The 25,773-nt window shown below is 37.4% G+C and overlaps 1 protein-coding gene across 10 annotated transcripts in view; it reads right to left on the reverse strand.

Moving 5' to 3' along the window:
- The window catches only part of EML1 (EMAP like 1), a 121,215-nt gene that overhangs the window by 34,894 nt on the left and 60,548 nt on the right, over positions 1 to 25,773 (reverse strand). For 4 of the 10 annotated variants that reach the window (XM_085061395.1, XM_085061402.1, XM_085061394.1 and 1 more), the window contains exons 2-6: positions 17,590 to 17,772; positions 14,579 to 14,641; positions 12,154 to 12,286; positions 6,481 to 6,528; positions 3,069 to 3,203 (exon numbers count right to left, since the gene is read on the reverse strand). In XM_085061395.1, the coding sequence (XP_084917521.1) occupies positions 3,069 to 3,203; positions 6,481 to 6,528; positions 12,154 to 12,286; positions 14,579 to 14,641; positions 17,590 to 17,772 (562 nt within the window). The remainder of the gene's footprint in view (positions 1 to 3,068; positions 3,204 to 6,480; positions 6,529 to 12,153; positions 12,287 to 14,578; positions 14,642 to 17,589; positions 17,773 to 25,773) is intronic. The other 6 variants (XM_085061397.1, XM_085061398.1, XM_085061401.1 and 3 more) reach the window with 4 other exon arrangements.

The raw sequence follows: 25,773 nt of genomic DNA on the forward strand, positions 1-25,773 counted from the left end.
GTGCAGGTATACATTCTCTGTACTACAAAGGTCTGAGAAAAGATTTTATTCAAATCTGCATATACAGAAAGACACTTGGCTCCTAAGTAAACTAATAATGGATTGCTTTTCTTCTCAAAAGTAATGTTTATTCATGGACATTACGTACTGCTACGGTAAATATTTTCAGTTATATTTGTCTTTTAAAAATCTTGAAGTACAAAAATCTTAGAAACAAAATACAACGCACATCTATTAGTTGTTTCTAATTATTTTACAAAAAAATTTAAGGGAAGAAAATTCAGGTGCTAAGACAAAGTCAAATTTCCATAAGTACCAGAAGGCCCATTCCTGTGGAATTCTGTTGGCTTATCAAAACTTCATTCACATGCATACATGCAGAATGCAAACAAGACTTTAATTTGTGTAATTATTACATCTTCCTTGGTTACAATTTTATAATAATTTCTCTGATAGTATTTAACTATTTTTCATTATTCCTTTAATTTGCTAAGCCTTTCACAGGGTCACAGAACAGGTCAGGTTGAAAGGGACCACAGTCGTTCATCTGTTTCAACCTCCCTGCTCAAGCAGGATTATACCAGAGCATATGTCCAGACAGTTCTGGGATACCTCCACTGAGGGACACTCCACAATCTCTCTGGACAATCTGTTCCAGTGCTTGATCACCCACAGGGTAAAGAAGCTCTTCCTCACGTTCAGGTGGAACTTCCTGTGCATCAGTTTCTGCCCATTGCCTCTTGTCCTATTGCTTGGCAACATCAAGAAGAGCCTGGCTCAATTCTCTTGCCACCCTCCCATCAGATACTTAGAGACATTGATGAGTTCTCCTCTCAATTGTCTCTTCTCAAGGCTGAACAGGCCCAGTTCCCTCAATCTTTCCTTGTAAGAGATATGCTTCAGCTCTTTGATCAATTCTGTAGCTCTCCACTGGACTCACTCCAGAATCTCCATATCCCTCTTGTGCTGAGCAGCCCAGAATTGGACACAGCACTCCAGATGTGACCTCACCAGTGCTGAGTGGAGGGGCAGGATTGGACGGTTGGACTTGATGATCTTAAAGGTCTCTTCCAACCTTGACAATTCTATGATTCTATATAAGATCACCTCCCTCGACCGGCTGGCAGTGCTCTTCCTAATGCACCCCAGGACTCCACCTGCCTTCTTGGCCACAAGGGTGCACTGCTGGCTCATGGACAGCTTGTTGTCCACTAGTACCCCCATGATCCTCTCCTTTATCCATCCATGCAGGGCTTTTGTCCACTTTTCCTGATTTTTTGCTTATCCAGATGCATTGTTCTTGAGGCTAGAGGAAGTGATCCTTGAATATCAACCAACTCTCTTGGATCCCTCTTCCCTGCAGGGCTATTCCCACAGGATTTTTCCAAGAAGATTCCTGAACAGGCTAAAATTAACTCTTCTGAAGTCCATGGTTACAATCCTACCTGCTGTCCTGCTTCATCCCCTCCTGGTACTGAACTTCACCTCATGGTCATGACAGCCAAAGCTGCCTCCAACCTTCACATCTCCAACAAGGCCTTCCCTGTTAGAGTAAGGTGAAGCAACACACCATTCCTTGTGGCATCATCCACTACCTGTGACAGGAAGTTGTCATCAATGCTTTCTTGGAACCTCCTGGACGATTTGTGCTTTGCTGTGTTGCTTCTCCAGCAGATACCAGGGTAGTTAAAGTCTCCCACAAGAGCCAGAGCCTGTGACTGAAGAGCTTCAAGCTGCCAGTAAAAGGCCCATGCATTTCTTCTTGTTCAGGCAGCTTGTAGCAAACATCCACAGAGTCACCCCTACTAGTCTGCTCTTTTAGCCCAACCTGTAAGTTAGAATAAGTTCCATAGTTTGCACACTTGCCGTCTTGCTTCATAGCTGAAAACATAAGCCAGAAACTAAGCTATTAATAATGTAATCACCCATATTTGGCCTGTAAAATAGTACACAACCAGCTCAGTCACTCCTTACTCAAGCAAATATGCTGAAGGGATAAAAAGGAAGGAGCATTTTGTGCCACACCACTGACAAATGACTCCTAAAATGGCATTGATGCCCACACAGAGCAGGTAAATTAGCTTATTATGTGATCTTCTTTAACAATATGTTTTTATGGTCACATCATCTGTGAGACAGTGAAACAGTACCATCAACATCGTTTCTTGGATAGGAAATTGCAATAGAATATTGCAATTTTTGGTCAAGTGAAATGGCCGAAACTAAAATCTGACTAGGAAATAAAGGAAAGAACTGCTTGACCTATACTGACAATACTGATGAACCTCAACAAAACAGCTATTTGTTCAAGGCCATCCTAAGTCTGAAGCCCTTGGACAAGATATTCTTTCTTCTTTGTGCTGTCAGGAATACAGAGAAGTATGATCAGAGATACACAGAGATAGGCATCACTTCATTCTGCTTCATTGGACAGCACTTTCATGTAATCCTCTCCCTTTATTTATCTTAAATCTGACTCTCACACTGAGGCAGTCACGGTTCAGAGACTGGCTGGATATCAGTCTACATAGGGGATGTGGTGAGTGAATGCTTCCCAGCAATTGTTTTGGGTTTTCTTCCTCCTTCCTTCACTTCTTAAACTACCTTTATGTTGATTTATGAGTTTCTTCTCTTTTGCTCTTTCTGTTTTCTTCCCCTCATCCCACTGGAAGAGAGGAAGTAAATGGCTGTGTGGTACTTTGATGCCAGCTGAGGTCAATGCACCACAACCAGAAACTCAAAGAAGTATTTGTCAGGAATACAAAGACCAAGGGAAACCACTAAGATATTAGAAAAAGCATGTTTAATAATTACAAACTTTCCTGGGAAACTCTAGGTCCTCACACTGTTTATAGTTTGGAAATAAGGCAAATAAATTTAATCTGAATATGAAAACCTGTTTTATTTCAAATGTTTTGATTTATACTTTGGTCCAACAGTTGGAGCTTTGCAAAAAAAAGAAAGCTTCCAATATTTGTTAAATAAGAAAAACTAAGTTCGCTAAAGAAACTAATTTCATTATTAGAACAGGGGGCAGAGAAAGGGGAGAGATACTTAGATAACATTACCTTTCACTGTTCTTTTTACCACTAGATGAACTGCTGGTGGAACCAGTGCGGTTGCGACTGCCTTTGGAATCTCCATAGCTTTCCCTCCGACCTCCTGGGGACACACGCTCAGCTGAACTGGTTCTCTTAATGGTGCTAATAAAACAAGGAGTAAGTTTCACAGTGGCACTCGTAAAAGTATATATTCTACAATAAATATTTTTGAGAAATGTATCAAGTAGAATACTGACCCTAAAAAAAAAAAACCCTAGAATTTTTTAAATCTTAAATTGATTTGATAAAGAGCCTATGTAAGAATTTTGCTGAGTACCTGGTGCAACAGAGACAAACATACTGCTTTTTCCTTAATCATAAAATAGAAGATAGGCTAAACCAATTTCATAGAGTAGTTGCAATCTTTTTTCTGGGCCGCATTTCAAATCTCTGACTACCACTGAACTTTTGGATTCTCTTATGAAGAAGTGAAAGATTTAAAGAAAAAGTGTATTACCTGACACTTCCAGCCAGACTATGGAGAATGACAAAAGTAGGCCAAAATTTGAACACAAGCATGCTAACTCTGGGTCTTCATTCAGTATCAATTACTCTGCAGTTCAAAGCTAGTTCTAACATACTCCAAACTGCAATTAATGGCGAGCTAGCCTGCATTTTTTTGATTGTTGACAAAAATGTATGCTTCCTAGTTACATGTATGAATAGATTAGATTCCCCTGTCCTGACAGGAGGTTTCTCAAAGGCTTCAAGCTTGCCCTACCCTCTGACTCTTCAACCATCCTTCCTGCCAAGATAGATATCAGGGAGTTCTCATGTGGCTTTATGGTACCCCTTAGACATCCAGCTCTCTCCAATGGAAAAATGTGAGCCAAAACACAAGCAGTGTTACTTAATAAATTAAGAGAAGCTCAGTCAGAACATATACCTCATAGGTGACAATTTATTGACCAAAATACTTTTCCCTAAAGCAGTGCTTCCTAGCAAGTGAGGGAGCAGCTAAGGGTGAGGCCCCAAAGCAGGTAATGCTTTCCACGTTGCTGCAGGCCCTTTGCAGCAGAGAGGCTCAGGCAGTGGTACCCAGCCTGAGGCAGCAATCACCCCCATGGCAGCAGCTGAACAACAGGACTCAGTGTCAGGGTCTCATTTCCCCCCATTTCAGTCCTGTACTCCTTTCTCCCCTGCAGAAGGTAGGATGAAAATATTCCATTTACCTATATAATCCCCATACTAAATAACCACCTTCAGCAGCTCTGAAGCCCAGAAAACATGGACACCAATGATTGCTTTCAAGCTCACATCTCTCTACCCAAATCCCAACCACAAACTCCATCCCACAGTGAAAACTTCAGTTCTTTCAGTACTTGCTCCCTTAAAGCCACTCTCATCATAGACATACCTTTTATCATCCCCAGCCACCTCCCCCTTGGCCTCCACACACCCCCAGAGATGCTCTGCTTACCAGAATACTCATCTCATGCATTCTTGAGGACTACTAAAAACCTCCCCATCAGTCTCTAGCAGCTATCTCTACCCTGGTATCTCAGTCAGCTCCTCTGGCTCTGCCCCACTTTATGTGTGGTATAAATTGGCTCTTCAAAACTAGAGGAAACAAGATAAGACTTTTTTGTCTGGTCAAAAAATGCTCAGTTCAGCAACTGCACATCACCATTGATACACTTCCTGCTTAAAAAACCCCCAAACTTATTTCTGCTCCTCCATGTCTTTCTACCAGCAAGGAGGGGAAAGTTTCAACACCTCAGCTGGGACTCAGTTACAGAAACAATGGGAACACCTGAACCAGAGTCTTTCTGGAAGCAATTGCCCTCCTGAAAAGAAGGCAGCCCCCATCTCAGGGGCAGATCTGCAGAGCCAGGTGATGCATGTTAAGGTGCATCTCAGGCAGCTTGACAAAAAAACCTTCTGGAACATGCGATGGTAGGACAGATGTTGAGTGCTGCATTCTTGTAATAAAAATAAGCTTCAAATGATTAAGCTGAAATTACAAAAATAGTGTTTCTGTGGAGAAAGCAATGTAAGAGAGCAAGCAGAATGCAAAATTGCACACAGACACAGAACAAAATACATTCATAAGGGAAGAGAAAAGGCAGCAGCAAGAATTTAATTGTGGCTTAATTTCAGAAGCGTACTTCCTACGCTAGACTAACATTATCCAAGTCATCTCAATGTCAAATGCATGAAAAAAACCTTCTCTAGTAAATGAAAGAATATACTGTTCATATTTAACTATTCTCCCTGCATCTCATAACATCATCCAATTCAATACTACTCCAGTTAAAAAATAAAACCTTGATACTGAAAATGTTTATTCCACATAAAATAGCTTTATTAGCATGTTCCTTCCACTATTATATACATTAATTACAAAAACATCCTATGTCATTTGTCAGGATCAAATCTTTATTTTGGCATCTTTTCCTGGTTAAGAAAATTTCAGTGTAGGCTGATGTTGACACATATTTTCTTCGTTAAGGATAAGAGCCATCAACATCAACCTACACTGAAATTTAATTAAGGACATTATCAAATTATACTATTCTTAGAAAAAAATTAAGTTACAGAAACAATTTGAAACTAATTTTAATGTTGATTGGGGCTTTATTTTTATAGCTGTCAACATTCAAAATATGAACTAGAGGATAAGAAACAAAAGGGTGGGACTAAAATTTAAAAGTTTAATTCTAACTACTTTCTGAATAATGAAGTCTCATATCTCTATAAAATTCTTTTAAACTCTTATGATTTATGTCCATCACTGCTTAAACTAATTAGAAATGCAATCTTCTGACAAAATTTATTTTAAATTTTCAACAACAACAAAAGCCCAATGAGAAATATTAGCTGGTGGTTGGAAAAAAGGATTATAACTCCATTACATTAACTCAGTTTTGGCATTATACACATTTTGTTAGCTATGCTGTAAAACACCAGTGATTATATCCATGGCTGTCAGATACACTGTCACCTGAAGAGGAATTTAAAATGACAGAGAATATTAATTTAACTTACAGCTTTGCAAGAGTGTAACTGGATTCCAGAATTTGGCTTCCACATTAGTGATATGAAAAGAGAGCATGTGCAATTATTTAAGAAGATAACACAATTTTTAATTTGTTTAAGACAGCAATGTGATCTAACACCTCTATAATAAAAATTATGTTAGTATGAAATAATGCAGATACCATCACTGAAATCATTATTTTCTAAGTTGTATGATGCATTTATCAATGATGAGAAAGCTTTAGACATGTACTTCTGAAAATGTTAAAAATGGCAATAATAATTACAGTTCTATCATGTTAATACTTTTACTAAAACAGCCACTTTCTATGTGTTGAATTGAAATGGAAAGGAAAAACAACTGAACTTCAACACTACAAAGCTATTAAGGATCCCTCACCTTAGAGCAGGCTTTTTCAGTTTGCATGCATTGAGAAGATTCACAGACCTGCTTAATCCAGATTGAGAGGTGCGTAAACAAAGCAGAATAAAAGGTGAATGCAACAATAAAATGTGGAAACAAGACATTTACAAGACTTACATTAAAAGACAAAATTGCATGCTTTCAAGATATGAAGTCACGTGCAAGAGTAAACAACAAAGTGCTTATTGACTCAGATGTTTGATCATTTCAAACCATACATTTAAGAACACCAATGTATCTTTGAATGACAAAATCTCAGCAGTGCCCCAATAGACTAACCATTTGTAAAGCGACTCAAAAATAAAATAAAATAAATCAAAGAGGCTGTCTGAAGGAACACGACAGATGATCCAGCTAAAAAACAAAGACTATTAAAAAAGCAACAACAAAGACAAGAAAATAAATCCTCATATATACATACATATACCACTGCATAGCATGAATGTTTCAGGTAGTTGCATTACTGAATTGTGGTGAGCAAATCTGGCCAAAATTAAAAAGATACATACTTTATTACTGAAATTATTTGGGAAAATATAAAAGCTTTTTAATAAAAGAAATTAAAAACTAGCACACAATGCTCTTAAGAGAGTAACTGATGGTATTAATATTTTGTCTAGCACTCATTCTGACCCTCATTTAAATCAATTAGAATGAATTCAAGAATAACATATGACTTTAATTTCATTATGCCTTTGAGCAAAATGCACTAATAACTTTAATTGTTAGAGATATTGTGAAGTGGTATAATAGTTTTCCACACTAAGTTCAATGGAGAGGGATTTATTTTTTAATTTATATTCTAAATATTTTAAACCATTTTCTTTGAGAGTCTGTGTTACACAGAGCACTTAATTGAAGGCTTGATACAGAGTTTGTGTTTGTGCCAGTCACAAACCATCACTGCCCCCCAACAGAACGCACAACATTAATTCCAGGCGACTGAACAATTTCCTAGGGGCCATGTGTTTAGAGTTTAGAAAAACAGGAATTTATCATATTAAAGTATTTTATTCTCCCTGCAAACAAAGCTCTTTATGTTTTCTTTGTTCCTGCTTCTTCCTTTTGATCTCCATTGTCAGAGTTTTGCACCATTGTAATACTTTGCAATCTGCTGGGGGAGAAAGAATGACTGATTGTCTCCTTTTGAAAGGCAAAGTATGTGCTAGCCTGCAGCCTGCAGCAGCATCCCTACTGGGAAAGGTACTGCCTGCATTCTCCTCTCTTACTTTTTTTTTTTCCCCTTTTTCTCCCTCAACTCCTGGAAACAAAGCTACCCTAGATGAGTCACAAAACCTTAGATTTTAATAGGGAACACAAAACATAACTACTACACACTGGCCAAATTCCAAAGACAAATTTAGTGTTAAGCAGCAAACTTCAAGCCACATTACATGCCAAAGAAAGAGTGCAGGGGGAAGGGAAAGTTCTGCTCATGATACACTAAACTTATCTTATTTGGAATGAAAATTTCAAATAATGATTCTAAGCACAAAGTTCAGAATAAAACTATGGCAGCATTCAAGAAGCTGGTACTCAAAATAGCTTATACACTTCTGAATCATAGAATTAGTAAATACACTAAAATTAATATCAACTCCTCTGATCAAAGGTTTCTTGTGAAGATGATGTGGAACCACTTTACAAAGTCAGGCAATTCTTGATTGTCTGTCTGTGTCAGGTGACTGTTCAGCCCATCTCAGAATCACTCCAGCTCTCTGTTAGCTGGCTGGCACCCAGAGCCTCCCAGCTGTGTTCACATGGCCCCCAGAACCCGAGTGCAGCAGCTCCTCTTGGTGCTTGACCATGATTTTTGGTCCCATTACCACCAGCATCACCAGGTTTTCTATCGTGCACTGTATTATCACCATATACTTTTACAATCCAGTTGATCCATGTTTTGGATTTGTGCTTTTGCTCTATTCAGGTTATTTCAGTCCTTCCTTAACTTGGATAATTGGGTATTGACTATACGAGATCTGAATGCTGAAGCGAGGTTTGGTGCCCTCAATTCTAATTGAAGCCAGAGTCAGTTGAGGTTACTCAACGCTTTGCAAGATCTGGATCTAATTATCACATTAGGCCCTATAACAACCTACTGATATCCAGAGATACACGTTTTACATATGGAAAAGCAATATGCATAGAGGTTAAATGATTTGCATAAGGTCACTGAGAGAATATATGGCAGAACTCAAATAAAAGCCTGCTAGTTCCACCCTTTCAGCCTCAAGCCTTTTTTATTTCCTCCAATTTTATATTCCTGGCAGAAGAAGTCATTTCCATTTCAAATATTAAATGGGAAATCAGAAAATGTAGTGAACTCTGAACCACATCTCCTTGGTAATCCAGCAAGGCAGATAAGCCGTATACCAACCTGTGGGTTCAAATGAGTTAACCAGCACATTTAATGCAGCTATTGTATGAAATGAGATTGTGTCTGCAGACATACCAGTAAATACATCTATTTCTAAGCAAGGGGATGTATGGATAGATGCTAAGTCCCCACACAGACTATTTGCATATATTTACATAAATAATGCACAACAAACTGTTTCAAGGGACAGATTGATGTCATTTCAATTGGACATCATACAGTCTTAACCTGAATGGTGCTATGTATAGCAGAACAGAGGAATCAGAAATTATTTGATTGTAAGCCCTCTTTTCATAAGGCAGTTCAGTAATACATTTGGGAAGGACTCCATTCACCTGCACCTTCTCTTGAATATATGGTCACAGGTAAGAAAAAAACGGAAGATGATACTTTTTACTATTGCAATCCTAGCAGGTATTTGTCAATCTCAACAGCAAGTCAAAAGTTTAGAAGATGACTCAGCAAAAAATATTTTTCCCTTTCTACAGTAGTTTTTAACTTTACTTTCACTTTTCAAATTCTACCTTTTCAATTCTGCACCTGTGTTGTATAGAAAAACTATTAAAAGCATTCAAACAGAAATTAAGTTTTAAAACATCTATAAACACTTAATACCATTTAGAGCTGCCGTGTCACATGACTATATTTTGCACTGAAGAATACCTACACTACAAGTTAGCTGCAGCTCTGGTACCAGTTCATAAGAGCACTGCTTAGCAGAAATTAGAACTAAAAAAATAACTCAAAATTTCACACAATCTGTCAACTGTGTAACACTGAGATAAGCTTCTAACACAAATAAACAAGTCCTACCCCTTGAAAAAGAAAGGTATTTCATCTTACTGATGTATTTCCATTACTGTTTTATGCATAAACATGTACAGTTCCTGAAGGTAGAAGGGTTCAGTATAAATATAAAGTGATTGAATTCATCTTAAGGATACATAATTAATTATTCTACTTGACTGTATGCAAGAGAAATATTTGGAGCACTTACTGTATCATCTTTGAATACCAAATATGTGGAACACCATTTACTATAAAACCCTGAAATCCCACCAGTTATTTCAAGGTTCACTATTACATGATTACAGAATAATTTACCCAAAAATGTTTTGTACAGTAATTAATTGATGAGGTCCTTACCATTCCACTTTATTCATCTTGAAGTATATTTATAGGAAAGGCATAGAAATATGCTTTAATATAGTTTAATAAAGGTAACATTAAAGAACATTTGCATGTTAAAGACACTGATAGAGAATTTTAGAGCATTTGAAAGGAACAGTAATTTTACAGCACCTGAATTTACAACTGCTTTTTTCAGGACGTCCAGCAACCCCACTCTCCTAAGCACTCTTAGTAAGTGTTCACCTATTTCAATGAAACTGTTTATGTGTATTTTTCTTTTTCCAAAAATGAATATACATTTTCATGGAGCATATTTAAAACACCTTCAGCCTAGCTTCTTCAGCAATGAGAAGGGACAAAACATAATAAAAGGACATTCAATGCTTGCCCTGTGGAAAAATTTCTCATAAAGGAACCAAGACAGTCTAAAAATACTCCCTAATGATGCTCTCTAAGGACTTTCGAACTGGCATTCTGGGTATCCAGGCTGCACATGGGTCAGGTGGAAGGGATACAAGGTGCCACTTATCTACAGGGATCTTAAGCTAGGATAATGCCTACAGGCTGCAGGCAATACCAGATGGAACACCTGGACTACATAAAGGCCTCCAAGAATAGAGAAAGCATGATTATGATCCTGACCTGCTCTTCATCCACCCTACTCTGGGGCAAAAAGTCCTATGCTGAACATTAGTCACAGAGCATAGATGCTTAGGAATCACACCCTCTGCACAGAGGTGAAGCCTGCCAATGCCTGTGTTCTTATATATTTTATAACTACTAGTTGAAACTTAATTAGGAAGAATGAAATTATGAGAATTTTAAGAAAAAATAATTTACAAAGAGCAAATGTGTTTTAAAATTCAGCACGTAGTATATAGTACTCCTTTTCAAATGCTAGCTCATTTCCTTTTCTAAAAGGAAAGTTCTTTCCCCCATTTTCAAGCTAATGATAATATAATTCTAATAATGGAACAGTTTAGACAGTATTTGCTTTCCTGTTCTTATCTTAAGGGCTGATTCAGACCAATCTGCCAAAGCCTACAGCTGCAGTGAGGTCCAGTTCACAAGAGCTCACAGGAGCTAATTTCTGTGACATAAACAAATATGGTATTTTCCAATTTTAATTGTGCACAGCATAACTTCTCTATCCTCTACAATAATAAAACCTGGAGTTTCTTGAAAGTCAGTCCTCTTCAACACAGTAACAAAAACTGGCATATCCTTAGTCACCATCTCCCCTTTGAGGAAAAATTGTCTTTACAAGAGAGACCTCAGATCTTAGCAGGTTAATGCTCTCATCTCTACAGCTTACCCTTCTTAGAGCTGACAGCATCATCACTACAAAAAGATGAGGAGACATACAAAAGAAATGTCCAAAAAAAAAAGCCCCAACAACACCACCAACCCCACACTCCAAACTATTATCTTTTACAGACAAACCACACAGCAGATTAGCACCACAGTAACTGCCATGTAGAACTTGAACTTGCTTCACCCAATCCATTCCAGATGTATAAAACATTTAGCCTATTTAAAAACAGCTACAAAGCAAATTGGGACAGAGCAGTAATTTTTAAAACGGCTTAAATACATGCTAATGGTAAGATATCTAAAGATGGATGCTTTCATTTGCATAAATATGTGGTAGGCGTAGAATTTTCCTCCTCCCTGAGATGCTGCTAACACTGTGCATGCAGTTTATATGATAATTTTGTTAGTGAGAGAAAACCACCAAAGATAACATACTGATTTGCAATGGTAACACTGTTTCTGTGCAGACTATGTATTTTCTACTAGCTGCTCAAAGAATTCTTGCACTCCTTTTCACATCATGTTTGGCAACAGTACAGTAGAAATGCTTTATTCTCTCTATGCTAAACTCTTAAAGGCAAGAAAAGAACACAAACCAGTAAGACTAAGCATTGTGCATTCTTTCAATACTCATGGTAATAACCTTAATTGTAATTAGAATGAATAAATTTAAACCTTCTTAGAATGAAATCCATCTCCTTTTCTTTCCGAACTAAATATTTAGACTGCTGCTTTGCAAGTAAGAAAAACTACATATCTAGAAGGTTAAAAGAGAAGTGTTTCATGTTTTCAATTCCATGGTTATACGGTTTCTCATAGATGCCTACCTTTTTGCTGCTGGTGATACAGTCTCCTTTCTGGTTCCTGATGGAGAAGGTAAAGAGCCACTTGGTTTCTTTGGTAACACAGTTCCATTGTTAACTGTAGTCCTTAAAGGCAGGGTTTGTACCAGTGGTCTTGCTGTAAAACAAGCATAACATGAAATTATTGTCTTCGTTTACTTTTACGGGTTTTTTTCTCAGCAAAAAATCCTAGAATATTTTACATTATCCATGTAGTGTGCCATTTTTGTGTCACTATTGCCAAATTCATCACAAATGAGGGTTTTAACATTGAGGAATTTTTTGTTACTATTATTAATACTACCACCACTAATAATAATAATAATAATCCTATCAAGTAAATCATAGCATATGGCTTAAGCACACACCTCTATAACCTCTCTTATCTGTAAAACTCTGTCCTAGATCAAGGAGCTTAGTGGTAAATGCAAAAGTAGTTGTTGCCCTCAAAAACAATCCTGCTTTCTCAAAAGAGCATCAGTCCCTTGCCCACCTGGATTGCATCCAGAGGAGTGCTAGAAATGAAGGCAGGTTGTCATCCCAGAAACCCCTGCTCTTCACCCCTCAGCTTTCTTGAAGGTTTTCTACAAGCAAATTATGTATTAAGAAATCCCTACTCCCTCAAGAAGGTCTTTTTTCAAAGAATGTGGGCTTATGTTTGACAGTAAGGAATTGTATCCTTTATTCAGAAAAAGCAACTGAAATCAGCAGAAGAGTGGAGGTAATAAGCTGGCATTATCTACCTACATTCTTCTGATCCAATGTTGGCTCAAAAAACTATCTACGTGTCACAGCTGTAATTAATATTAGAATAACAGCAAAATCCCATTCAAGTAGTTAGGAGTTAGATGCAAAAACAAACAGTGTTTAAAAGTGTAAGCAGTAAGTACCAACATGAAAACTTCTGTGGATCATAGCCTCAAAACACAGACACAAACATGACTAGTGCTCTCTCTACAGCAGGGAAGAAAGCTTGAATCACTTGAAATTTGAGAGGACTTTGTATTACAAGCCATTGTAAAGATGCCAAAAGCATCAGAGAAACACCACCTGTGAGAAGGCAGCAGTCACAAGTCACTTTAGGAACATCAAATAAAATTTCATTGAACTTGGAGAGGATGGCACAGAGAATATCTATGAAATGTTCTTCCAAAAAGACTGTCAAGGATAAAAGATCTAAAAGGCTAAACTGAAACAGTACAAATTGTATACAGTTATAGGTCATGTTGTAACATCTTATTGCAGCACTGACAGCAAGCATTTATTGACTTATTCACCCCAAGTTTTCATATATTGAATAAAAAGATGTGAAAGACTGTGCCTTCAGAAGATTAAGCCAGTAAATACAGTCTGCTAGAGAATGCAACTTGCAAGACAAACTTTCTCTTGAAACTTTGTTAGAATACATACTTGCTTCTATGTATTTGTCATTTATTTGTTCAGAGGAGAGAAATTTAGAAAATAACCTGCAAGGGAAATACTGAAGGAATTAGGCTTATCTGGCTTAGAAGAGTGAAGGATGACAGAAAAAAAAGTCAATGAAGAAGAAAAAAGAAGAAAATTTTCTTTTGAGGAAGCCTTCCAGCCCTGCCTTCCATGATCTGTTTTAACTGACTAATGCTGTCTTTAGAGCTTATACAAAACACCTGAAGTTTACTTGGCTTCTCATGTCTCTGTCTATTTTTTATTAATTCTATTTACTTCTACTTTATTAATTTTTTAATATTAAATTCTTTTTACCGTTTCATGCTGGAAACTCTGTTGCTTGTTTCCTGACTAACTGATGCACTGCTGTAATTAATCCATACATATAAAACTGATTCTGTTGCATACTACAGAATCACACGTAGCTACAGTTAAATCATTGTGGACTTGACTCCTGGCAAGCCTTCCATAGCTCACAAAACTTTAATGAGCTTTGAGATGACAAATTAGAACAGCAATTAAAGTTAAATAAGTACATAATTATTTTCCTTATTTATAGTTATTTAAAAAGAATGCCTATTAAAAAGTAGCTGGAGTCTGTTTACTCTCCTAACCTTATGAAATCGAAACTAGCAGCAGCCAGGAAAAAACCCTTTAACCTTTAACAGAAGTTTTGCTTCAAATCCAGCACCAACCCACAACTCACACTTCTGGAACTGGAGATTTAAATGGTCAGCTAGTGTAGAAAGCAACACCATGAAACTCTTACACAACACACAGAAAAACTGTGCATTACTCAATTACTACACTGTTTACTCTGGAGCTATTTAGTTTTATTTACAACAGCTAGTTCACACTAGTGGTATCTGGCACCACAGTCACACAATCCCAAACATGTCATTGCTGTTAGAAGTCAGTAACACACTGCTATTACTGCTTTGTCAGTAATGTTTATTTTGGAAGTTCTGGTGCTTCAAGGTCTTACCTGTGGTAGCAGGACTGACATGTTTATCAGCCTCAGCAGCAGCTTTTTTAATCATACTCTGATCTATGGATTAATAGGGCTGTTAAGTTTACAAACAAACCAATAATTGCAAAAGGAAAGAACAACAAACTCAAGTAAAACAAAGGCAGGAAGCCATACTGAAATTCCACCAAGTAGCTGAATTAAATAAGGAAAGGGAAAAAAACCCAAACAACTAAACAAAAACTCAAAACACCATTAGGGAAGGAGCTCCACAAATGGACAAGATAAGCCGCTCCCTTTCCATGATGTATGCTGCTTTTAAGCTGCTTAGCTCAAGTTTAGAACAAGAACACACACAAAGGCTGAAAATAAGCTCAAGATTTTTCCATTATAGATTTGAAAGTCTGAAACTTGAAATCTTTAAATTAATTTTAAATCTGAAGTATGCAGAAAAATGAAGTCATTTGTCCCATGAAGATTGTTTCAGACTTTACAAGGTACAGTGAGGATCCTGTTTCTCCAAAGGCACAGACACCCAACACCCAAACTTAATCCTGATCTACTTCATCTATAGATCAAACGAAAACAGCAGCATACAGTATGCTTCAAGCCCCAGTTTGCATTGACACAATTTCTGTGACATTCAGTGGGATCAGATTCTACTTTTTAAAATTCCAAATGTGGAATTAGTCATTAAACAACATAGGGAAAATAAACTGATTCAGTCCATGCAGATCAAGGGGTAAAGCATAAGAAGCCACCACTCCAGCTCTTCCCATGTATAAACAAGCCCCTCTCCTAACAGTCTGCAACAGGAGCCTCTGTAATGCCATCCCAAACTAAAATACTGGAATTAGTCTTATGCTAAGTGATTGCATACAATTTCTTATAAAGCTGTTGTGTCTACTATAGGAACAATAGGCCATCATGTGAAATGTATCATATTTGACCATACAGCTGAAAGAAACAAGTGATCAGAATACTTCAGATTCTCTTTCATGTTTATCATTCATGTTTAATAAGGTTGACCATACACTAAATGATACAGATGATGTACAGCAAACTGAAAGTTCTTTACATAAATGGTCACAGTAGCAATCTTCTCCAGAAATTAGGTGGTTTTGTTGGCAAGTACCAGGGCTCATACTGGTTATTTGCAATAGAAGAGCAATTGACATTTATAGTCTTGCATTTGCATTATTACAGTAAAACTTCTTACACTATAATTTCACACACACGTTACGAACCATGCCGGTCATATATACATTAAACAAAAAACCCCAACACACACAAGAAATCCCACAAACAAACACCCTTAAAACCAACCATAGAAGACAGGGGGACAGGCTTACAGCATCTTTTCTTCAATGTACATTGAACTATGGCTCCAACAGTCTGCCATGACCAAGAAAACCTCTCCTGATTTAGAGTTCAACTCTGCTCACAGAATCCATGAAAATCTGGTCTGTATTTTGCTAAGTAAAGCCAGCAGGCAAGAAGAACAGATTTGGTTACAACTCAGTAATAATTACTTGACTTTATTTCCTCCACACATCAGATAATATCTATTTTACAGGCAACACGAAGCCTCTTAATCCCTTGTACAACCAGATTTAATGGAACCTTTTATCACAGTGGAGGCTATCTTTAGTAACATTTAACTTATCTGATATTTTAAATTTTTTTTCAATAAAACAAAGACAGAATAAGGAGATTACAACAGAAAGGGAAGAGAACATGAAGACAAGATTGCAGATATTTACTGCATATTCTCTTTGACAGCTAGCATGAGATACAACCAACTCACAATTTGGCTCTGTAATTCTGTCCCTTTCAGCTTTCCTCATCTTCTGACACATAACTTTTTAACAAACATGACATCTCAGTTCAGCAAATTAAGTAATTCCTAGTCAGTCTGTTAAATCAATGTCTAGAACTAAATATCTGTTGCAAAGTCACAAATATATAACCAAGATTAAAGGAAGCCCTAACTTTAAGAGGAGAAAATTATGAATCCATAAATACACAACATAATTCTGATGGAAAATAAGGTTTTAATATTAATACATATCGGGATCCCTAAAGAAACAACTTCTTAAGTTGTTAGACAACAGAGAGCCTGTGAAGTCAGCCATACTTTCTCTTCACATCTAGGTTGCCACCACTCTTACTCCTAAAACTACCCTAAAATACCTTTTGTGTTTCTCTAAGATGCACCTAGGAAGCCTCCCAGGCCTTTGCAGCCTCATGCACTACAATAAATCACACTGCTTGGGTTCTAATTAGCTTTTACTACTGCAAAGTGCTGGATGTTCAGGGTCCAGCTTTTCTGGGCTGTGCACAGACAAACCCATTTCCGCAGAGCAGGAGCCATGAGAGAACATGCTGTGGCACATGGGCACAGCACAGAATTCTGCCAAGCAGCAACATCTGTCACACCTGGCACCTTGCTGCCTCTGGATCTACTGCTCTGGAACATGGTCAGGCAACAACCACAGCTCTACCTTTCTTCTGTGGCTGAGCAGCTGGTGTTGTACCATCTCCTTAGGCATGTCTTCTCTGTGCTAGCTTAGAGCTCTGCCTTATGTCTGTGGCATCCGTGGACACTTAAGACATTTTAAATTAAATTTTAATTACATTTTACTTCAGTTTACTTCATTTTTTTGATAAAAAAATCCCCCAAACCTATTAGGAGTTCCATTCAAATAAGACAATGCCTTCCCTAAAGAGTTTATAAACTAATCTTGATCTGAAGTAAGGAAGTGGTAGCAATAGTTAAATGTAGATTGTGGATTAAGCACTAAGAACATGCAGATGCTTTGCTGGTTCATGTAAACTGTAGAAGGCTCACAGATTTAACCATATGGATTTTTATTAATTCCTTTTAACAGGCTGAATTTCAAATGTATTTTATCTAGAGTTTGATTTGTTGATTTTGAGTATTTCAAGATCTAATGAATAACCTATTTTAATACATATGAAACACATTGAACTGCACTATCTATTTTACATCTATCTGAAATGCCAACCTTTGGTAGGTCCTTTCTTGTTCTGCATGGCCTGCTGCTCCTCCGTAATATTCAAGCGTCGGACCACATCAGCAAGGGCAGATTTGAGCAGCTGGATGTCATCTTCCTGCATCTGGACACGCTGCTCCAGAGAGGCAATGCGATCTGTTACCTCCATACTGCTTGCAGCAGAGGCACTGTCATCTAAACAGAACAGCAGAAAAAAATAGACATTATCAATAACGGATAGCCATCCAGAAATACCTCATGCAATTGGCTCCAGGTAAAAACAAGGCTTTTCTCAGACCTGATGACTTCTTGAGGAAGAAAGTTTTTATGCAATCAAAAAGAAGAGGTGAAAATAGAAATAAATAAATAAATAAATAAATAAAGAGTATTTAAGTAAGATGTGATGACGAGGTTGGCTTCAGGGTCAGTTGTTAATTGGGTTTCACTACCGATTATCTACATGTCTGAACTGCAGTGATCAATCATCACCCTTCACTGTTCTGCTCAACACAACATTCTGATACTGCTGGGCATTCAGGTAGAGAGCTACATTTTCTGATATGCTACACAACCTTCCAGATTTTTCTTTCTCATATAGGTGATAGAAATTATCCATATGTAAGTAACAGGATTACACTTTTTCAAGCTACTGCACAAAGACTGAAGAACAGGTATTGACCCCCTCTGCTGACCCCTAGTTTATACCAGCAGCTTCCAGAACACTTCCTCTGACTGAAATAAAACCCCAAATAAATTTGGAATTACTCAGTAATTATACTCTAAGCCTGCAAATTCTTAAAAGGGTCATTACTTTGCATACAATTCACCCATTATTTGGAAATAACCTGTAGAAGCTTCAAGTCTACAAATCCATGACAAGGACTACACGTTCTTCCCACTCAAAACTAGCAACAAGAATATTTTTCCTAAATGAGCACTTTTGTTCCTACCACATAAAAACACAGTAACTTATTACAATATTAAGTTTGGAGAAATAAGAAAGCAACACCAAAGACATCAAAGTCAGTATCAACTAGGGAAATAATGTGAAGTTTTTAAAGATAATTGCAAAGTTTTATTTAACTAGGCTTTGAAACTTAAAAAAGTAAGTTAGGTACTAACTTACTGGATGATCTTAAGTAATGTTAGTCAAGGATCATAGCTTTCATCTCAGGATTTAATAAGTTATACTATAGCAAAAATGGATGTTTATGCCACTATCTGCAATCATAATTGACTTCTCCCTCATTCCCAAGGCAAGTCTGCAGCCTGCACTTCTGTTAAAGCTGAGCTCTCTTTGCGAAGAAGGTGGTATTTGTTTTTGCTTCTTCTGTTCTTAATTCTCCTCCTTTCCAAACCAGAGCTTTCCACTTCTTTTGTACAAGGGCATAAAACAAAAGTTAAATGGTTTGTGTATAATAATAATAACTCCTGTTGAATTTTAAAACAAAGTTAAGTGTTTAAAAAAGGAAAACAATTGTTTCTGAGTACACCTAAGAGCATATCCAAAAATGTTAATGCATAAAACTTTTAATCATAAGGGTCTAGGAGAAAATTGCATTAAATTTTTTTTTTTTTTTAAATCTAATAATCTCCAAACCACTCCAGGACAGATTGGGTTTTAATTTGTTCATTAGATCAGTTTTGGCTTCCTCATCCCTCACACCCCAATAAGCTATCTGTGGTTACCAAAAGCTGAATTAGAAACAATTCAGAAACAATAAAACAATATTGACAGTCCCTAAATACCTACAGGCTAAAATGCTTGTTAATTCTGTTGTAGGGTTTTCAGACTTTATTTAAAATACCAGCATTAGGATATTATTAGACTGAATATAGTGGTAAGGTAAGTATCTGGTTCTGAATGAACTAAATCAGAACTCAAGTTCCTGAAAAATGTTAAAAAACTTTCCCCATGACAAAGCTTTCCAAACTTTGGCCTAATCAGACTTCTGCTCAACACAGGACTCTGTCCTGTAGCTATTACAGGTAATTAGTCCCCAAACTCAGATTAGCAGCTATGCTGGCAGCAGTATGAGCTGCCTGCAGAACTTAACCTTTCCTCTACTAACAAAAGCCCCACACTGCTCTAATGACTTTACACTTTAACTCAGCTGGAAATAACATGGATTAGCATACTGGACAATAGGCAACCAAATCAAAAGCTTGATTTAACCAATACAAGCCAAATTCAAACTTCAGCTATTGTGCCAAACTGAATATGATCAGGAATAGCTTTCCTCTGAATTCAGCCAACAAGAAATAGCCAAATCCCAAAACCAGGGCAGTAAAGGAAACCCAGGGGAAAATCAGTTGGTGTTGAAATGATCTAGCGCTTTCTACAAAAGAAAACAACCTCATTGAAGAATCCATTTCACTAATTTTTAAGTGTGTAGAAACAGTAATTTTGCCCAGACATTAATCTTCAAGTGGTAATCAGTGGCACTGGTACAGTCCTGTAAGAAATCACTCCCACTAATAACTGTTAAGATGTGCAGCTCTCTCCTTTCTTCCCCTTCCCCAACCTGCCACTGTGACTGCTCCCCTCACTGACCAACAGGCACCAGCAAACCCTTTCTTGGACACACACATCCATATCATCCACTATCATAATTCTTGTAGGTTTTTAGCAACATAACCTTCATCCTTGTTGTAACCAACAGGATGTTCAGTTTCTAAGGTGGTTACCTTACTGGGTGCAGTTCCCTTCCAAGGATGCAGAAAAGAGTAAAATTTGTAACAGCTTTCAGTAAGATTGCAACTGGAGACAAGATTGCTTACAGTCCAGTACCACTTCACTTTACCTCCTCTTTGCATGCATGTACAAGTAAGCTAGAAAAGAGACACAGAATACAATAAAACTACATTTCATTAAGAATGCAAAGTTCAATTATAAAATAAGCATAACCTGTTTGTTATGCAAGTTGAGGATAGAATGTTCTTGCCATTGAGATCATTACATCCCAGTATGTTGAGCAATAAAGTTGCAACTTCCACACAGCCAAATGAGCAAAGTGGTACGGTATCAGAAGAGAAAAAACCAACACTATAAACTAACAATACAACAACAGAAATGTCACAACAGATGTCACCTACTCTGCCCACACAAGCAAGAATGGTATTATTAGCCTAATTTGTGACCTGCCTCTGCAGTGCACCACTTATTCACCACGCAAAGCAAAGGACATTTGCTAGGAATATTTCAGCACACATTTGTAATGAAATTTGGAAAGGCATTAGAAGGAGACTGTACATCCAGACAAATTGCCTTGAAGTGTTAGATCTCCTTATCAGTCACTACCACCCCTTGTCCATGGATGGACAGACAAGACATCGTATCACCTACACGGGGAGCATCAATAGCACAACAGAATAAAACATTACTTTTTTCATCAATGGTAAGAAAAAGGACTTTACAGTGGAATTTATGCAACATGTTTTAGAAACCTGAAGTGAGACACTTTCTACAATGTTCATTTCTTTTCACAGATCTTAAGGCAAGTCTAAATCATTGTCTCAAACATGTAAATCACAGAATGGTTTGGGTTGGAAGGGACCTTAAAGATTCCTGCCCACCTGCAATGGGCAGAGAGTTAATCTACATCTCCTGAGATAAATACCACCTACAATGTCCAAAATTAGATAAAACAAGGAGGTATCAATTCAGATGTCTGATTTTTCATCGCTATACATATTTGTGGTAGAACTTAGAAAAAGGAGTCATTTGTCATTTTTGCTTTGCTGAGATTCAACATGTTTCAAAGGGAAGGCAGCAAAAAAGGGGAATGTACTACATGCCTCTCTAAATTGTCCAACCAGCTAATCCATGATCTCATAGATTGGAAAGATTTCTCATGGCAAACTAAAAGACAATACTGAGTCAGATGATTAATCTGCTTCCAGAGTGTATTCCAGTTTTACAGCAATTTATTACTTGAGCTTAGCCAAATGTGAAGAAACAGCTGAAGCAAAGCCAACAACAGGACGTGTATGCTGTTTACAAGAGTGATTTCAATACTATTTCATTGCATGTAGGCTAAAGCTAAATTACACACTTACATTAGTTAGAAGGAAGCCTATTAGATGCATACTATTTTCTATTAATTTCTATCTTCTGGAAAACCTAAATCTTAACTGTACATTAATGTGTGTGAAATAACTGAAATAGACTTGGGATTTGCCCCACAGAAGAACTATTTCATTAAACATACTCCACCTTTGCATTATGCAGACATTAGTTTTGAGGCTATCTTGTCCAGCTCAGACCACAGCAGCTGACCATACAGTGGAAATATTAAATACTGATTCGCGAAAGACTGGCAAACAAATCTGAGTTTATTCATTCTACATGGCCTCTTTGGAGCATCAATTAAAACTGTACATGAAGTACTTCCAAAGTGGTTGCTAGACACTTCTATAATACATTTTAAAAGCAGCATCTCAAAGTCTTTGCAGAGTTGTCCTTGTGTTTAGACACTCTGCAGGACATCAGGAAAGAAAATGCAAGCCTTCTGAGGACAGCAAATTCTAGTGGTGGTCTTTGGCAAAAACTAAAGATAACCCACATGACGGAAAACATGGCGAGGGATAGCAGTGAAAAGGCAGCATCACCCGCACACAGAGGAGCTCTTCTTCGAGCATAAAAACACAGATTGTGCCAACAAGCCTGAATTGAGCTCAACTGGCAGGAATACTTTCCATCACTGAGAGATTTCATTAAGTGTATCACGTTCTGCACTTCTCCTGAAATCAGTTGGTACAAGTATTTACATTCCCTGGAAATAGCTGTGAACTTCAGGGCCACTACTAGAGCCTTATGAAACTGCACATGGACAGAAAGGAATTCTCCATGCAGCTAACTCTGTGGCAGAGCACAGCAGCTGCTGAGAAAGCCATGCCACCAAAGGAGAGAAAGTTAAAATAGTATTTCTGAAAAAATAAGCAAACAAAGCACAATCCTGCAGACTGGGAGATCCATAGACTGAATTTTACCCAGTATACTAGCAAGCAATTAAGAACACTGAAAATACTACACTTACAGAAAAATCTTTCCACCCATAAAGGCCCATGGTTTTTGGACTCCACTAGCTGCAAAACTGTCAGATGTGGCACATTTCACTCAGCACACATTTGGCAAGTTCCCTTTCTCAGGCCCACATCATCACTGAGATCTCATGCAAGTAGCTGAGATACTTCAACTATTTCCTTCAAGCATCCTGGGAGTAATACTACCACTAACTTTCAAATGACCTCTCTGCTTCACCTCTCTTGATACCATGTTTACCTTGAAATTCTAAGAGAGCAGAAAAACATCCCTCTGTGGCAGGCACCTCCTACATCTTCAAAATCCTGCCCTCCCTTTTTGGTTCATTTCATGCACTTTTGAGTCTGAGGCACAGAAGTCAGACAGACAAGCTATTTGATAGATACAGTTTGTCTGAATTGACAGCAACAGAGAGGAAAAAAAACTGGGAAGAGAGACAACCATGACTTCTCCCAAAATGAACACAAGCAATTCACTGTAGCACAGGAACAGGGGAATGCAGCCACAACACTGTTGCCAGGCTTCGAAGCAAGATTGGAAAGTACCAAGTATTCTCCTTGTAGAAATTTCTGTGGCATAATGTCAGCGGTCATTTGCAGACCAGAGTCTCTGTGCTAAGGGAACAATGGGAAAACAAACCAGCAAATTTCGTTTCCTTTGACAACTCCATGCCAAGCTCTTTTGTTTAAAAGATTAGTGTCACAGTATTTCACAGACTAAATATCTTTCCTCTGTTCACTTTTCTAATGCAAAACACTGTACCATACCTGAAACACAGCAGCAGCCCTCCAGGCTTGTCTCCTGGGGACAATGACAACACATATGGGCAACAGCTTATCATAAAGTCTGGTACACACTGGACTCGTCTGCCAGATTAGAGCTTTCCACTGCGAGAAGCAAGTGGATTTAAAGCCCAAAATAATGTTATCCTACTTAATCTTGTTACTTTGTGTGGTTAGGGAATAAAAACAGACAGAATTTTTTAACTACAGGTAAAACTGTAAATACTGTTGCTTTAGCTGAAGTTTTGGAAATCAAAACTGGTTGCCAGCTGAATGTCTAATCCCTCTAACTGTATTTGCTATAAATGTATATATAATAGGATAAAGGCACAAGCATCATAAATACTTTTTGAGATGGAAAGTTTTGATTATAAGGAATAAGAAATCATATCTAACATTTAAACCAAATAGCTACAGGAACAATGCCATGCCTATCTATAAGCTTATGTATGTATACACACATACCATTTTTGAACAGGTAGGACAACTTTTCAGTTCATTCTGTATTCTAATGCATGCTCTTAAGATAAGAGCGATTAGCAAGGCAAGGAGATGCCCTAGTTGGGTACAATCAGGTACATCTCACATTAAGTAATCTGAACAGACCAGATTAGTTTTTCCATGTCCTCACAAGGTATGTATGTGTAGGAGGAAATGGGAAGAAAACTCTATCCTACACATCTGCCTAATGCCCTACTCTGGATGTACTGGGAACCACAGTAACAGTGAAGTAAAGCATAATTTTGTGAGAACAGATCACTTCTAAACCATTCTAATAAAAAAAAAGTAGTACAAATATTTTTTCATCAACTAATATGGACTACAGATGGTTATTTTGTGAACGGTATTTTTCCTCCTCTAATACAGCTAGCTATTGCAATCCAGTATTTATAAAAGCTGATTACTGTATTTCCCAACATTCACTGAGGAATAACTTGTCCTTTTACAGTTTTACCACTAGAAACTTAAAGACAGGGAATATAATTTCCTAAAATTAGAGACAGAATCTGAAAGGATAAATCCATAATAGCAATCATCACTCAGAGCCTCACAGCTGGGAGCACTACATTCATTAACAAAATGGGAGAGAATAAAATGATCTTAACAGAACATTCTCAGAAAGTTCCTCGTGGCTAATTAGTTAGGAATCACTGCAGCAAAATTATAAGCATGTGCCCTTGACCTGCCTGTAGCTGTCGAGCTATAGCCAGCAGCTTACTATTTTTTCCCAAGCAGATGGTAGATGAGCTTCTACTTTGAAATCAACCAGTTAAAAATTACCTCCCCCAATAGTACTTAAGAGGAAGATGGAAGAAATTTTTGACACATCAATAAATAACAGGAATTTTACCCAGAAGAGGTCTATCAACATAAATGCTTTACAGTTCAGAGCTACTGTGCTGGCTCTGTTGAACACAGAAATCAATAGAAAATGTTTTAGCCAGTTATCATTCCTCTACATTATGCTGGGATCAACCCTTACCATTGAAAAATAAATCCCAAACCCCAGCATAGCAAACAGAAACCATGAGAGTAAAGACAACCTTCCACAGCATAATATTAATGCAAGGATAGTAGTTTGGGAAAAAAGTGACTCTGTGGCACCTGCCTGGAGTTAAGAAGCTGAAGACACAGCCTAACAAGAACTTGCAAATGAAGGGACCAGTAGGATAATTAGGGCCAGTAGCTGATCTGCAGTTAAATGCAGCCTTTATGTTACATTAGAGACAGGACCATAGAAGGACTCAAGAAACTACTTAGCTCTGCATACATTTTGTCATTTTCCTGATTTCCATATTCAATATTAAAATGGCAACTGATACCCAAATTTACTTGGACCACTAGCTTTTTACCTGCATTTTTTATAATGTACCTTTTAAGGAAAATTATAATCATCTATGTATACAGCTTGTAAAAAACAAATTGAAGACATTATTAAACTTCAGACATACTTAAGCAATTAAACACTTTTCCATTTAAGAAATTACAAATTTACCAAACTGAGACTACATAAATAGCAAGTAATCCATGGTTATCAATTTGAAATACTTTATGTTCTGTCAGTGTATCCTCTGAGAAATAAGAATTGGAAAATCTCAGCCTCTAATCAACAGCATTTATTTGTAAAATAAATACCACTCCCAAACATTCTGCATTTACATTTCTTAAAGGCTTATCATCTTTATTAACTGTTTTCTGTAGACTCCAACTAAGAGAAATAATACAAAGAGAATAGAACAGTCCTCCTGCACCTGCAGAAGGGGCCATTGATGTCTAAAGCAGATTTATCACTTTTGCAAACTCTGGGTACTTGCTCTCAGCTAATGGCTTTACCTCCAGCAGTGGTCTGACTCTTCTTTAGAACTCTGC

Source organism: Lichenostomus cassidix, chromosome 5 (assembly GCF_008360975.1).
Source record: "Lichenostomus cassidix isolate B80296 chromosome 5, HeHo_3.0, whole genome shotgun sequence".
NCBI lineage: Eukaryota > Metazoa > Chordata > Aves > Passeriformes > Meliphagidae > Lichenostomus > Lichenostomus cassidix.